Source organism: Galleria mellonella, unplaced genomic scaffold (assembly GCF_026898425.1).
Source record: "Galleria mellonella isolate WM207_F2 unplaced genomic scaffold, CSIRO_AGI_GalMel_v1 utg312, whole genome shotgun sequence".
Classification (NCBI taxonomy): Eukaryota; Metazoa; Arthropoda; class Insecta; order Lepidoptera; family Pyralidae; genus Galleria; species Galleria mellonella.
In genome coordinates this window covers 3,601,954-3,619,997 of record NW_026442074.1, presented here as the reverse complement: position 1 = coordinate 3,619,997, position 18,044 = coordinate 3,601,954, and the positions used below count along the sequence as shown (strand labels likewise).

General features: G+C 32.3%; 1 protein-coding gene across 2 annotated transcripts in view; it reads right to left on the bottom strand.

The window, feature by feature from the left end:
• Positions 1-18,044, bottom strand: part of LOC113516349 (uncharacterized) — a 130,706-nt gene that overhangs the window by 35,700 nt on the left and 76,962 nt on the right. Inside the window, exon 3 of one of the 2 annotated variants that reach the window (XM_052895913.1) lies at positions 11,820-11,873. The exons of the other annotated variant lie outside the window; for it this stretch is intronic. Within the exon in view, the coding sequence (XP_052751873.1) occupies positions 11,820-11,851 (32 nt within the window). The 5' untranslated portion in view covers positions 11,852-11,873. The remainder of the gene's footprint in view (positions 1-11,819; positions 11,874-18,044) is intronic. 2 annotated transcript variants of the gene reach the window in all.

Below are 18,044 nucleotides of genomic sequence, written 5' to 3'. Positions count from 1 at the left end.
ATCCTATGCCTAATAAAATCCATTCCACCATTCACAAATAGTTACATAATTACCGTTAGTTCACTAGTGAACCCACAGTGAACTTTAATTAACAAAGACCTAACGCTGGAAATTGATATCCGTAACAATAAATCGTGACGCGACTACCAGGGTACCAGGAACAGAAAGGAGCAAACGGTGGCAATAAGGCTTGCGTGAGATTGCAGCGGACGCCTCTCCCACGGACCAGATGGCCGGAACCGATGCTTCTCGATAGTTTACGACTAGGAATGCATGCTCTTTCGTGTTTACAATTCGAATTTATTTATCATTTTCATTCTCAGTTCTGCTTGGGTGTATTCTGGTATTATCTATGATTTGCGATTAAACGTTTTACAATAAAATACAGAAATATGAATAGGACACTGTATAAGAAAATTATTATAAAGTCGCGCCTTTGAAATAAGCAAATACATAATAACAGCTGTTTGTATACTGCCTGAGTAATAATGACATGTTATTTTTTGCTTTAATTAATAAATCTCTTCATCAAAGTTTGTATTCTAATTAATAATAATTTAATAATATCTAAACGACGTATTATCCGTGTAGTCCCGGCATACAATAAGCCACCCCTTCCTTTCCCCTGGGTGTCGTAAGAGGCGACTAAGGGAAAACGAAGGATGGGCAACAGCGTCCCTATTTAACCATCTCCAAAGTCTAACTACGATTACCGATGTGCCTGCTTAATGTGTTGCCACGTTAAGCAGGCAGATCGGTAAGTAAATAAGTTACTGGCAAAACCCCCCAAGGAAGGGGGCGGAATGTTTATGTTCAGTAGTGGACAGTTAAAGGCTGATATAATGATGATGATGATAGATAATTATCAATTTATATTATCCCTGTATTATTGTCGAAGAGACAATAATACATTTTCTCTAGAATTCTATCTTTCGAACCATATTTCCCAAAGAGGGTTGACGTCCGGCAGGCAACCGGTCATAAAACTATAAGCCAAATGTTTTTATAATATGGATAAAAAATATATTACGCTGCCTCCAAATAATAATTAAAATAAAGGTAGATAGATGATTCTATCTTTCGAACCATAATCAGTAGTTATACCTTAAACTTTAATTTTCATCAAATGAACAAAAATACTCATCCAACGTCATCAATTTGATTAGCACTTAATTATTCAAACATGTTCATAGCATCACATGACGTGGTTTCATCACTTGTTATTTGCAGAATGGGCGGGAAACTTGGACATTATTATGGTACTTGACATCATCTTATGATTTGTGATATCATAATACAAACAATATTTTTTATTTAACTTAGAATTACAAATTGGCTAGCACTTCTCAGGCATTGCCTTTATGACTACTACTGTAATTCTACTGTTATATCCCTTCAAATCAAAACATAGGCTTGCAAGCTTATATTTTGTTGTCAGAAATATAAGTAGGACTGTAGCACCAATGCAGAAAACTTTAAAGTCACTCTCTAACACCTTTTCGCGCTTTTGTCATTTAATTTTTATGAGATAAAAATGGAATGATGATGCGGCTGCGCTGTCGGTATTCGCTGACGGGGTACTATTAAGTGGTGATAATAGGTGAGGATGAAGTCAAGTCTGTTGGTCCATTGACCATTTCTAAAGGGGACAACGCGGCGATCGACTTAGTGTATATTACTTGTAATGGGGTAGCTGCTTCTGTTAGTAACAATGCTTCTCCTCGTGCTTCTGACGTAAATAAGAAAACGTTAAAGAGATTAAATAGATACAATGTGACTGGTAACGTATCGTCGAAGCTTAGATTATATAGATAGAACATCGAGTCTCAAAACTGGTCAACTTTTGTCAGCTAATTATAAAATTAGCTGACTCGTTTTTTTATCAGTATTTATATTATTTAATAAATAAAATTAGTTCTTACGGATTAAAAATACGCATTAAAAAGAATTTATAAGACAAAATAAATATAGAAGTTATAACGGAATCACTCATAACTATTTGTAACGTAAAATTGTATGAAAAAGTTAAACCGTTTTTGTCGAAGTATTTGTATAGAGACACTCTATCTATCGAAGTTCCCACAGGTAAGAATCACTTGTAGATTAGCGTTCAATGTTTTTGTCCGCAAATGGGTACCATTGGGATGCCTAATGTTTCATACCTAATGTGCATTATTTTGATATTTGACGCTTCATCATCAGGAAGTGTAGGTATTTCGCGTGAGAGCTATCAAGAAACGTTCCGCATAGGTACACGCATTATTGCACGTTTGAAGGAAAGATAATAAATAGGTAGATAAGCACCTATTTGATGTGTAGGAAATTGTGTGTTACGTAAGTACGTACTAATTTAGTTATAAAACTCCAATAAATCTTCAACCTATAATGTTGCTTTGCTAAACTTTTCGACATGTATTAATACATACTAATGCGCACAGACTACTTGCGAAAAAACCATCGGCTATTTCGAGAGATATGTCCATCGATAGGGCTGTCATCCATCTACCCTATTGGGAGACAAGCGTAACAGATATGCATGTATGTTCATCAATATTTAAAGATTGATTGCTCGTAAAAAGGAATATAAAAGTTTATAATTTTTAAATTGAAATCATGATCCATTTTACTTTTTATTTATTAAAAAAAAAATATACAATTGAAATTTCATGATATAAGCACGCAGGCAGCATTATAAACGATATTTTTGCACACGCATTCATATGCCAATAATTTGCGATTTTAATTTATTTTTCTTTGCTACTAACTATAATGGCATGAGTGGAGTTTCCTAAAAAAAACCTTATGTTTATTGATTGAAGACCTAAAATTATAAGACCGTCAGTTAGCAAGAAATTTATTGATGTTCACGATTCATCGACAACAATAGTAGAGGCAAAAACTTCCTGATTGTCTAACTATGGGAATAAGATCGTTGATTAGTACAACTAAATTGCTTGATGTTGGTCAAGGGAGAAATTGATTGATGGTGCTACTTATTGGCCGTTAAACGTTTGCTTTTACATTATATAATCTGTGGGATTTCTTTTGCCTCTCACTAACGAAATAATTAAAAAAATATTTTAATTTCAAATTGTAACGCATTATTTCATAAGTGAACTCTTTATGGTAGAAAAAATAACCACTATAACTATTATATAATCACTTTTTTTTTATAATTTATGGTTTTTAATTCTTTGTGTCCATTTTAAATAATATTGTTTATTATTGAGTCAAATTATGACATGTTTATATTAAACGAAGTGTTTAAATTAAATGACGCCATCTTTCTTAATGTATTTTTCTCTTAGATGTAATATCGCCATTACTAATATGTCCAAAGTACTTATACATATATCTCTAGTCTGTTTACCAGAAGGAGACTTTGTACAAAAGTCGATTGCGAGGGTACCTCTGTCCCATTCGTGTTTCAACCGTAAAGCAGTTGTGTTTGCATGGCTGTGTTTCGGCTTGAAGGGTGTGATTGGGCGTGAATTTACAGGGTACAGAGGAATAACATCTGAGTCCTCAAGAATGGCAACGCGTGGGGGGTATCATGGGCGAAAGAGTTATGTCTGTTATGTCCATGGTACTGCTCATGTTTATAGGCGACGGTTATCACTTTACATCAGGTGAGCCGTCAGCTTGTTTGCCATTCTAAGTTGTATAAAAAAAGTCCTATCTATTTCTCGAATGTACTTTCTATTGTTTATATTTCTGTTATTATATGGAGAAAATGTAGAAAACATTTACACAGTTTAAGCGAAAGTCTAAAATAACAAACAATAGTATCGCGCATAAATAAAAAAAAAAAAAATTGTTTGTGGTCTAATACATTAGCTATTTTCGATTTTCTGGTTTGCAATAAACTGATATTTTTTGCAAATTACAGACATACAGAGATAACTCTTTCATTTCGCGTTGTATCAACAAGAGTACAATGAAATGAAAACGAAAGTTCTATTAGTTTTTGCTGTAGTTCACTTTCTTGGATATTATATTGCCAGATGAAGCCTAACGGGTCTTATGTCGTCATTGCATTGATTTAAAACATATTTTATCTATTGAATTCTGTGATTTTTATTCATTCTCAATTTGTCAATAGAAATTCTGATATTGGTAGTGTAAATAAAATCACCTTTCGAATTCAAATACCGGAAAATTCGTAAACAACATTTAATTACTGTATTACTTTTACTTACTTCGAGGCCATGATTAAATACCAATATATATAATATTGATCTATTAAGTAGATTTTCTAATTTTATGTAAGTGCTAGGTGTTTTTTACTTTTCCCGCGTGAATTGGTATACAAGTATACATTAATATATGTACATATATACATATCTGTCACGCCTGTCTCTCATTCGGATAGGCAGAAACAATGAAACGCCAAATGTTTCGACTTAAACAAACTTTTCCACATTCATCAATCTTTTTATATACCCTCGCCGGTTACGGGTACTTTTAATTTTGCCCTTCTTGGCCTTTCACATATGCCCGTTTAGGGCGATCTCTACCGACATTTCCATTCATTTTTGCTCACAGTATTATATGCGTTAAGATATAATTTATCCGTGTACCAAATTTCATTCAAATCCATTCAAACGTTTAAGCGTGATTGAGTAACAAACATACAAACAACTAATTTTTACAAACTTGCACATTTATAATGTTATTAGTTTTTCCCGCGAATTCGTTCACGTAACTGGGATATGTTGATTGACCAGGATAAATAGTAGTCTATGCCCTTCTTTATCCCACACTTTACTTGTATACCAAATTTCGTGACTATTGTTTTTTTTTAATGAGTGAAAATTAAATAGATCTTGCCTGCACTATCGGTATACACAGGCGGAGAATAAGTGAGAGATAATAGATAAGGAAGAAGCAAGTCAGTTGGCCTATCGTATAGAATTCAATGATAATTTTTAATGAAGGTTTTCAGGATAAATCACGTGGAGATCGGTAGGTATATTGCTAACAATGAGAAAGTTGGACCCCAGTATTAACAATCCCTTTCCCCCACTATGACGATTGGTTGGTAACTAACTCTATCAATTAAAGATTAGTAGGATCGATGTTTGAAGACTGAACTGAAAGGCGAATCAGTTGAAGGTACCAGTGACGCATAAATGGACGTGCGTCTTTTTATAAATTTATTCTAGGCAATACTTATTACCTACTGATTACTACGAGTCTGTCCGGAAAGTTCGTATAAAAGATGCGAGAAAGATTACGGTAAGTCAAAGGGCAATTTGCCCCTTCCTTATGTCCCTGCTTCAGTTCTGGTGACCGCCGTGCGGTGCGAACGCTTGTCATTTGCAATAGTGCATCAGTGAGTCTCTAAAGGTTATGATTCATATTGCATTGTCTTGCAAGTATGGACTTCAAGGATACCTATGACAATGGACGTGCGTCTTTTTATAAATTTATTCTAGGCAGCGGTTACAGGTGCCCTATACTTATTACCTACTGATTATAAAATAACTACAACCCACATACCAACATATAGACATATATTCAATATCATATTATATCAAATAAGGCTGTATAAGTATAAATCCTTTTCCTTAAAAACATCTTTACTTTAAAAAAAAATTGCGTGCTTATTAAACTTGCATCAGACATCACTTTTAAATAAAAACTAATGTAATAAATCTATGTAACCACTTCATTAAATTTAAAAACACACTATTATGTAGCTACGTCTTTTGTGATACCAATGTTTTAGACTGAGACATATTATAAATAGTTGTAGATAATTTTTTACAACTCCTACCATAATTCATTAAAACGTCAAATAAACCTATTTTGGCATTTTGTCTAATTCTTTTGAGCTCATTTCTCGATATAAAAGAAATAAAGACTGACATAGAGAGCCCTGACAGCAGTTTGAACATTTAACACAAAGTATCAAAAACGGATACATTTGTCAACAGTTTAGTACCCGTTTTTTGGGTTTTTTTTTAACATTTGATGTTCCATCTAAATGCACAGGAAACCCCGCTATCTAATTATGACTTGAAAATTCATGCTTAGTTAAATATTTCTAATTTTAACTTCTCGAGTCAACATTATAAATGTGAAAATTAGTTTGTTTGCTTGTTAATTGTTTATTGCTTACCTTTTGGTATCTTAATGGTCCAAACAAATTGTAATTTGATGTCCACCTAATGTTTGTTTTTTTAGGTCAATCATGTCAATCTGTCACACAGACGAACTTGCGGCTCAAAACTAGTAATTATTTAGGTTAAAAACATTATAAACGACGGAAAAGTGAATGCGGCGTAAGTACTTACAATAATTCCCTACTTACACCTAAAAGCCTATTAAAACTAAAACAATGTTAATGCTGCCGAGTACTCACATGAATATAATTAATTTTAAGAAAGTGTGAGACTGTTTTCTAAAACAAAATTATCTAATTGCAGTAGAGCATCGTAATGATGGCGGCGCGTGAGAACGCGACAAAACAAGCCTATCTCTACTTTCATGACATAATGACATATCAATAAATTTAATTATCAATTGAGTTTACTTAAATATTCATTGCTTAAATAAATTTAGATAATTAATAAAATATATAAATAAATAAATACGATTAAAATAATGGTAAACAGTTACATAACTTAGCCTATGGACGCTCGTAATACCAGGAGTTCATAAGTTAATAGTAGATAGTAATTGTTTGGTTATGTTGGAATAAATCCATCATATCCTAATGAATTAGAACAGTGAAGGGGAATAATAATTATCAGCCCTATAGTTTGCAACTTATCTTGTCATGCCGATCTCTTCACGGTCCTCTCTGGAAAATCCTGACTAATTTTTAAATAATTCGCCAAGATAAGTAACCTAACCTGACTTCATCGGGGGAAAAGGGATTGTTAGTAATGGAAACTGAGAATCCCATTGCTAGTAATATACCCAACTAGGTCGACCTCCTCGCGGTTCTCCCTGGAAACTATCATGGATATGAATATCCTGATGAATTCATCATGATGAGCTAACTGATCTGTTTTCATTCTCATCTATCACCCTTCAATGGTGCTCCGCCAGCGTATCCCGTGAGCGCAGGCGGGGTTACCATACCATTTTTACTCATCAAAAAAAAAACCTGACTTCATCAGTGTCCAACAGCCTCATTGCTAGCAATTTACTCTATATGTCAATCTCCGCCCCTTAATGCATTGGTCGCAATGGGCCATCTGAGATAATATCATCGTCATTGTTAAATTCTATGCATTTTTAGTGTTATACAAATTATACGTCCCAATTTTTTTATATATTAAATCCAGTAGTTTTTGCGATCTCACAATTAGACTGCAGTACCTATATTATTTGTATATATCTAATACATTTGAATAGAAGGTTCCACAGTAACAAATCAAATGAATAGGACTACAGTCACGAATAAAGACTGTATATCTACTTAATATAAGTCTTCGTTACTTTGTTAGTACTCAATTAAATTTGAACCACGTCAAGCAGATCAGAGTGGATTTAATGTGAATTTATGGGCACAGTCTAATTGCAATGCCTATTAACTAGAACATACTAAAGATTTTCATTCGAGTCGTGAGTTTCGTGATAATTTCCCTAGTTATAAATACAAGTAGATACTTTATGCGCTTATATCAAATTGTACACGTACATTTCAAATTTAAATTTAGAATAAACGCTGAAGTGTAATGTTAGACAGACTACTTTATTTATTTATGAGTTACCGGTATTTAGAAAATTAAAAAAAAAATTTAAATATTGCAATTAAAATTAATAAAATAGGACGTATTTTTTTTTTTAATGAATTATATTAAGTAACCTGCCTGCGTTAACGGTATACGCTAGCGGGGCACCAATGAGGGATGATAAGTGAGGATGAAAAGCCAGGTCAGTTAGCCCATCGTGATGAGTACACTTGGAATTCAGCGTGTTGGTTTCCAGGGGAGATCACGGGGAGGTTGACCTGTTAGGGTATATTGTTAGCAATGGGATTAATAATCCGCAATACTAACAATCCCTTCCACCCAGATTGCTTGCCATTCTAAGCAAGTATCATAAAAAAAATCAAGGAACATATCTTGAGGTCACATTTATTGCATAGTTCATTGCAACTGCCTAGGAGCAATCTTGAAAAACAGGTACCACACTAATATATAATAAGATAGAACTAACATTAAATATGACAAGTTTTTTGTAAAATATTCCCATTGAGACATACTTTATTGTCTTGAATTACGAAAAATGAAAGTGAAAATATATTTTGCAAGTGCAAATGCACTGGTTTCTTAGAAGCGTCTTATGTAAAATATACTTGTAAATTACACTATGTTATCTCCGTTTCTTGCCCAATCTGGATTGCATATGTATGGTTTAATGTAAAATTGATTGTGCTTCCATGAAATTGGATTGATCGAAGATAGCTATCGATCGCAAGCTAAGTAACGTAAGATCTTGATCAAAATATATTTAGCCATTTATTTTAGTTTTCAACCGATTTTAAAAAGAAAGTGTTTCTCAATTCGGTTGTATTTTTTTTGTTTGTTGTTTGTTACCTCATAACTCCGTCAGTTGTAAACCAAATTGGAAAATTCTTTTTTTAGCTGAAGGAATATAAAAATATATTGGTTCCATAGAAACTATATTAAAATCGGTTTAGTGGTTTAATTTTAAAATCAACATAAGTAGTTATGTCACAATTGATGATGTTGATTTTTTAACACAATCTTAATTTTATACTTAGATAATTATTATTTTAAAATATTTTTAACTTAATCTTTAATTCTAATTCATTGTGTAATTTTTCTATAGGTATTTAAACTAAATAAAGTTAAATAAATAGTATTAAATAATAAAAAACGTTCTACCATTTCGAATTCATCCATTCATTCATATCAGTTATTAACTGCCCACTGTTGATCGTAGGCTTCCCCCATAAGGGGGGGTTTTGCCCGTAGTTGTTAGGCTTAGCAATCGCAGATGTTTTAGAAAGGACGCTGCTTCTTATACCTCGACCATTAAATGCCCTTAGTCGCCTTTTACAATTTGAATGGAAGGACCTACCATTTCAAATATTTCATATTAAAAATTTAGTGAATATACATGTAAGTGTTATCGTCATTATATCAGCCATTAACTGTCCATTATCGATCACCACCACCACCACCACCGAAGGGTATACATGTAGGTATAGTCTGTTTCAAAAGAATGTAACAAAAAGTAAACAAAAGAATAATTGACACAACTATAAGTCCGCTCGATTGAACGTTATAATTTTTTTCTAATTTAATTGAGAGATTGTTTACTGTAATAATTTCAACACAACTTGGTTACACTTTCATTGAATTTTATCGAAATAGAGTATAACAATGTTTAATGTTACAAAAAATGCATGAATAGAAAAAAAAATTCATGTATATTTATTTTCCAAACCCTGGTAATTTTTCAATATATTTTACACGATATCTTCACTAACTTCCTTTATTCTTTCTTTATGCTTTATTGTACCAAACACAATATTAAGAACAATTAATTTTAAACGTCATATACAAAGGTGAATTTTGTATCGATTTTAATGATAATCGTCTTCTTAAATGATGGTTGAGTAAAAAGTAAAAACAACACAGACGCATGATGTATTTAGTAATCCTTATCAAGATAATTATATCGATTTTACTAATCGCTCGGTAAACGTGACGATAACCTATCGAAGAAAGAATCACGCACAAGATTTGGGTATAATCGAATCGACAATCGATTATTATTTCGTAATAATCCTGCATACGAATGATAATAATCGTATGTAATGTTCATATCACTCGTGACCTAAAGTGATTTGAAATAATATTATCGAGAATTGGTTCTTTAAACTGGTAATCACGGTGCACAATAACAATCATTGGTCATGAATGCGGTGTCATTACGAAAATCTAATTATATTATTGTAATACGAGAGGGATAATCAATTCATGTACCGTATTCTATAGTCCCGAAACAATTTGTTACTCTCTGTCTGTCTTTGTTCGTCCACAGCAGGACATAAACCTCCATCAATGTTCGTCTAATCCTTACTAATATTATAAATATGAAAGTGAGTTTGTTAACTTCTTAGCTTTAATGACTTTGTGGAACAGATGATCTTAAATTATCGGAGTATTTACAATTACACGTGGGTAGGTCGGACGTGCAATTTCTCGTACTCGGTGACGGGACTACTCGCTTTAAGTTAGCTGTTTAACAGCGGTAGGTAATCGTACGTTGTTCACATCGGTCATTTAATGTGACCAGCTACAACTTAACCAATTACTATGAAATTTTATACACAGATACTATATGGAATATAGCGGAATAAAAAGTCGCCTATATCTATCTTCTTCAAAAAGATATAGGTGACTTTTTATTTCGGACACACAGACGAAGTCACGAATAAAAACTAGTCCTTTATTATTAAGAGACAAGATTTGATTTTTATTTGTAATGATCAAAAAATTTTAAAATCTCTCACCTCTAGAAAGTTGCTTTAGAGACCGAGTAATATGGTTTGCATTTTATATATGTTCAAAAATCTGTACAAAACCAGAGCGAGTTTTTAGTTGTGACCAAAATAGAATAACCTTTAACTAAATAAACTAATTTTACTTCTAAAACCCACACGTAAGTATAAAGTAGAAGACAAAAAGCTGGTTTTAAATATATTTAAAGTACAAATGAATCATTTTACCTATTTATGTAATTTGAATATCTACCTATTAATGTAAAATGTTAATTTATAACTGGTGTTTTATGTGTTTATTTATTGGTTTATGCAATTAACAACAATGAGTTGGTAAGGCAACTCCGAGCTAGATATCAAATGATCGGAACGTAATACCTGTATTACTATTTCAATATGCACCACTAATTTGCCAATGGTTTAATTCACGAATATTGTAATTTTTTTTATACCACGAAGATGGCAAACAATCGTAATATATATATATATATATATATATATATATATATATATATATATATATATATATATATAGCCGCGATGAGCTAAACGGTCGCTAGTCTATGGACGCTTGTAACACTGTGGGGTGTTGCGCGTTGTCAAATCTAAAGAAACTTTAATACTCCTTTTTGAAGAACCCCATACTGTAGTCTCTAGACAAAACCTCGGCAAGGAACTCGTTTAACAGCTTAAGCATTTACAGGAGAAATTTCTTCTGAAACCGCACTGTGCACGACCATTTAGTTTGTGAGGACGAATGCCCTAAATTATACAAAATTATTGTACAGAGAAGAGCCCATACGTGTTTCACTTCGGTCATGTTTAATATAGATACTCGTATCCTTAGAAATATATAGGTATTTAAATTAATTTATACCTACTAACATATAAAGCGAAGAATTTGTTTGTTTGAATGCATTAATCTCGGAAACTACCAATCAAATTTGAAAAAAAACTTTTTGCATTTTATAACTCATTTCTTGAGAAATATTATTCAATATTATGATATAATCACGAACTAAACCGCTGAGAATAGCTAATAATTAACAAGGTTGAAACATTTAGCTTCCAACAACTTCATTTGATGTATAATATATATAATAATATATGTATAATGAGGAATACACTCAGCCTCTAGGCTGCCTCTAGGCTGCCTCTAATGTATTCCCATTTCCCACCCCCACGAAAGGAATAAGAAATGGAAAAAAAACAAGTAATTGGTAAATTTTCAGATCACTTATTTCAAACATCATTACGCCTGACTCATGTATTACAATTTAGAATTCCTAAATGCATTTAAAATAATATCAAGTTGATAAATACTTACTTTTTAATGATATGTGAATGAAACTCGATCATATTCCAATGAATGTCACCTCACCTGAAACAAATTAAATACAAACTTAATATTAGGAACAACAATATAAATCTAAGAATAGAAATATATAAATACAAAGTCTACCATAGGGAGACTTTGTACAAAAGTACTATTGCTTGGGTACCTCTGTCCCATTCGTGTTTCAACCGTAAAGCAGTTGTATTTGCATGACTATGTTTCGGTTTGAAGGGTGGGATATGGTGTGAATTTACTGGGTACGGAGGAATAATACCTGAGTCCTCAGGAATGGCAACGCATGGGGGGTACCATGGGCGAAACAGTATACTCTGTTATGTCCATAGTACTGCTCATATCTATAGGCGACGATTACCACTTTCCATCAAGTGGACCGTCAGCTTGTTTGCCATTCTAAGTTGTATAAAAACAAAACAAAAATAATCAAAATCGACATACAGTTACCTAATATATTTTGTAATATACCTACAAAAAAAAACAAATTGATAATCTCTTCTTTTTGCAGTCAAGTGATAAAAGAACAATAGTTTTTTCCTACACAATGCTTGTCCATTGGTTAAGAGCGTTCATAACTTTAGCTTAACTTTAACTTTGCAACATTGCAACATTTAAATGCAAACAAAAATATATAAATGAGCTAAACTTTTTCAAAAAAATACAGTAACATGAATCACACATTAAAATACACTCGTATACATAAAGGTTTACAGGAAGAACCATCTACTTTTATAACAATTGAATGTATATATAATTTTATTGCTTTATTTATTTATTTTGATAGTAGATTGTAAATTTTAATACCATCACATATTAATATGTTATATAATAGGATATTACTATATAATATATAATAGTTAATATTCTAATTTATTTAATTTTTATTAACTTTTCTTTTTAACTAACTGTATATAGTTATATTTAAATATATTAGTATTTAAATATATAGTATTTATTTTTATTTATAACATTATATTATGAATAAAAATGTAATAATATATATTTTAACTACTTATGTTCAAAAAATTAATTTAACGTCAATTAAAAAGTCTTTGCTAGCGAACTAAATCGTTAATTAGGCAATAATATGAAGCTATCACTGATTTTTCTTATTTTAACGATAAAAAAAGTATTTAAAAAGTTCGAAAACTAAATATGAAATATGTACAAAGTTTAAAGTTATTTATTTATCTGCAACGTATTATGTGATTTACGTTTTAGTTTAGCAGAACACTTTTTAACCGACTTCAAAAAAGAGGTTCTTTATTCCACTCTATATTTGACATACAATAAAATCGAAACATTAAAAAAATGTTCAATTTTTATTTGAAATTGACAGATATATGCGACGTTGCTATACTTCGATAAGTTAAAGCATGAACGCTCTTAACTGCTAACAGTATTAAATCAAACCTCTTACCGTCATATCGTTACGTAACGATGTAGGTAAATATAAACAACGGAAATAAGTGATTCGTTATGGCGGTTCGCACCTTGTCCGTCAGTGAAAGTGAACACCGACGTATTATTTATGGAGCCTCTGAGTAAACACATAATTAACATTATCAATTAATATTAAAAATTCACAGTACATATTCGTTTCATTGGCAGATGAATAATTACTTTTCATTAATTTAATTTTCATTTCATTTGTTTTCGGCATTCTGTTTCAATCAAGTTTGTCTGTTACCAATATTATTTATAGGTTCTTTTTTTATTTATTTATTTAGATTACAGTTAATTTAGTTAATGATTCATTCAGCTTTTATCAGAGTAGATATTTTGAGATGAGGTGTACTTTATTTGGTCTTATTTAAATTTGAAAAAAATCTATAATAATAACAAATATATAAAAAAAAAAATACGACCGCATTCAGTTTATCTTTGTTTTTAAAACCGATTCAAAATAGGAAAGTAGAGAAGAATTATTTTTTACCCAATACATATATTTTTAGTTATTAATCTATTACAACGCGCATTATTTTGTACTTACCTACTGTGTTATTCAAATTCAAAGATACTGTTTTTTATTTGTTAGCCAGTGTAATATTCTAGTGACACTTGTTGACTAACTTTTATGTAAACGCGTTATACTCGTACGACGTTGATTACATTTTCTTGCGAAAAAAATACTACACATTTACTTAGTACTGGATATTTTAAAATGATAACGGGTTTTCAAGAAACAGTATGCTGTTATGAGAATTCATATATGTATGCTTGAGGCACAGACTTTCATGTTGGAAGTTTGAGTAACGACGCATTTCAATACATTTCCTGTTTGTAAGCACATTGTAGGCTGAGACTCATCAATCTTGAAGTCGGACTCGTGACCGCACGATGTGTCTGATGTATTACGTACGAGTACCAACTTATGCGATTCTAGAAATGTTGATTCCATTTTTTATCGATATACATAACTGAGTTTATGGGACGTGTACGAAATTTTATGATGTAACAATTCTATGTACAGTCAACAACAAAAATGTTCTTTCAATAAATCGATTTATTTTTAAGCGATTTCAAATATATAGAATTTCTCAGTTTATTTATTTATTACTATAGTTCTGCTCATTATGACACAATATTTTACAAAATACATAACATAATATACATCCTTTTATACGTGCATTCTGTGGGCTAGTTATACCCCAAAATCCTTTAGCCACCTTCGTATTCAATATAATAATACATTCAGAGCGCTCCTGGGATTGCTACGATTTTGTAGTGCATCAGGGATGTTTGCAGCTTACGTAAATTGCTTTTATACCACAATGCGTAAAAGATGCGCATCACTGATGCATAGGATACAGGGTAGCATCAACGGCGTCTCGAATATGATTGCAAGTAAGTTGGACTGCCTCTACATTGGTCAATGATGTGGTGTCTCAAATAGGATGCTTCAGCGATGTCCAAATTGTTTATAGTCCCTTTTGGAGGTTTTATCAATAGTTGCCACGCTTGGCAGGCGGATTGGCAACCGCAGTCGGCCTTTAGAGATGTTTTAAGAAGGACGCTGCTGCCCTTCCCTCGCTCTCCTTTAGTCGGCTCTTACGACACCCACGGGATACGAAGGGTGACCTATGCCAAGATCACACGGCTAATTGCCACTTTCTATCATCGTACGGCTCGTCATCGACAGGGAGTTCACCCTCATACCTTACAGCCTAAATGGTCGCGTACAACGCGGTTTCAGAGATGCTTTCTCCCACGAACACTCAGGTTATGGAATGAGCTCCCTGCCGAGGTTTTCTCGAGAGACTACAGCATGGGGTTCTTCAAAAGGGGGTAAAGAGGTTTCTTCAGGGTCGCCAACGCGCGCGTAATACCTCTGGTATTGCAGGCGTTCATAGGCTACGGTAACCGCTTACCATCAGGTGGGCCGTATGCTTGTTTGCCACCTCAGTGGTATAAAAAAATATATGTACTAATATTAGGCTGAGATTGTCTTACTAACAAATTGGGCCGTTGTAGCCTGTAATAATAAAAAATATTTATTCATACTTTATTGTATCATGTAAAAAAATAACAAATACAGTAAATATTAATGAGAATTGATACAAAAGGCGCCCTTATCGCTAAGCAATCCCTTCCAGACAAACTTTGGGTAGAGTACATTGAGAAAAAAAAACAAAGAGATACCCCTCATGCGTTGCCATTTCTGAGGACTCGGGTGTTATTCCTCTGTACCCAGTAAATTCACGCCATATCTCACCCTTCAAACCGAAACACAGCCATGCAAACACAACTACTTTACGGTTGAAACACGAATGGAACAGAGGCACCCAAGCAATCGACTTTTGTACAAAGTCTCCTTCTGGTGTTTATACGGTGTTTCTGATTGCCTCATCAAGAGTTATTATTGTGAGTATGAGACATGTATTTCTTCTTGTATTTTTATTAGTTATGTTTCCTATAATTTCGATATTTACTGTAGCAAATGTAATTAATAGCGATTGTCTTCAATACTTCGTGTTATTTATAATTGCATCACGGAACTCTTTCACAATGTTTGGAAAGGCGAGTCATGACTGTAAAATGATAATAGATTATTATGTACTTGACTACCGTATAAAATGGCTTTGCCCGCGTTAATTTAGATAAAAATAATGCTATGAATTATTCTAGAATTAATAGTTGGTATTTTTCACGTATTTTTCACTAAGTTGTATAAAAAAAAAGTCGGAGATTGATGGCTCATATGAAAGGTTATGGGACTTTTGATAGTAATAGTGGTTAGTGGTAGTCAATCTTCTAGTATTGGCAATCACACACATACTAATTATAACGAAATTAAACAAAACAATTTTAATCAAATAATCTGCTTAATAAAAAAATCATAAGGCTAAGTGCGGAAATACCAGAACAAACTAACTAACCAGATGCAATAACATCTTGTATACTAATTCAACAATTACATTTCTTAAATTAACTTTCATAGAAGTCATACGTACATTGTGTATTGACAGACAATTGCTTTCTTCCGCACGTGATTAATTGCTTGATTTCCGCCCAGCAATTTCCGTTTTTCCACGGCGTCCATTTGTTCGTTTGCTATTTGATTGTTTGCTCTCTGACCACACATTTTAATTATTTATATCGATTTTTCTCTCATATTTATATTCGGAATTGTCGGACTAGTATTGGTAAAGCCGACGTGAATAATCGATATACAGTATAACTCACGGTAGTTATTATTATAATACCCATATACACGTATACAAATATATACACATGTATACAATTCTTTACTCATCAACACAATTTTATTCATACACTTACTCACACAAGAAAATGTAAACATTTCTTTTGTTTCTTTGCAACTCCTCGCTCTGAAGATTATCGTTTCAAGCCAACTGTTATATCCACTTATTGTATATTCGTGGACAACTGTCATTGGCCTAGGATATTTATGTTCATGCTATGTAATAACTATTATGTTTAAGATTGTTGTTATTTTAAATATGGAATAAAAAAAAATGAAATAAATAAATAAAATTATTAAAACTAAGTGCTTAATAAGTTAAATTATGATTATTTATCAAAACAAACATAATTAAAATATGAACAGTACATTATAATATTTATTTTTGCTGCTATAAAAATACTTAAAACCTATTTTACAGGTTGAATTAAAATGTGGTCCACCTCTGCATAAAATATCATTAAAATTTGTTCCAGTATCAAATTCCAATTCGAATCAACTTTATTCAAATAAACTTGTTTATAAGCTCTTTTAAATCGTCATTTTGAGGAATTTATTGTACGGTTCGGTTCTACATTCTTTTAAACTTTCAAGTTTATAATTTAGTTCTAAGTTGGATAACAGTCATAAAAAATTATCCAATAATCGCCAAGTACATAATTGTAATAATCATAGTAAACTAAAGCCGTTTAAAATTTGTAACAAATCATAGAATCAAATGTTCTACTTATCAAGCCAGGTGGCTTCCGGGGTAAGCAGAGAGAACCGAATGCATCGACCTTCTTATATATATATATATATTTCTTGTTTCGTTTACATTTATAACTAGTTTCGTGCATTACTTACGTTTACTAAAATATTAATAAACATTGTATATTCTGTCAAGTTCAAAGAAGAAAGTTAGACAAGAGAGTTACAATAAGAGAAGATATAATAAGAGTCAACAAGAGTAAGATCTTGCTGGTAGATTTTGCAACAAGAAGAATTTCACTAGGCAAAGATAAAGAGGACTTTTTTATGTAATTTACAATGGCAAACCAGCTGACGGCCCACCTGATGGAAAGTAGTAACTGTTAGTGTAGGCATAAGCAGTACCATGGACATAACAGAGTATACTGTTTCGCCCATGATACCCCCCACGCGTTGCCATTCCTGAGTACTCAGGTGTTATTTATCTGTATTATGTAAATTCAAACCGAAACACAGCCATGAAAACACAACTGCTTCACGGTAGAAACACGAAAGGGACAGAGGTGTCCAAGCAAATGACTTTTGTACAAATTCTCCTTCTGGTAAAAATTCAGGTTATTTTAATCATCACAAAATTAATATAAAACAATGATAAAAATCCAATCACAGTTAGCGACGTAATAATATAACAAAAGACGAACGAATTGAGAAACGCATCCTAAAAATGGCAAGTAATAAATTAATTGGTCTCAACAGTCCACATTCTCATCATTTGCTCTAAATATAATTAGTGTTCCGTGTTGCAC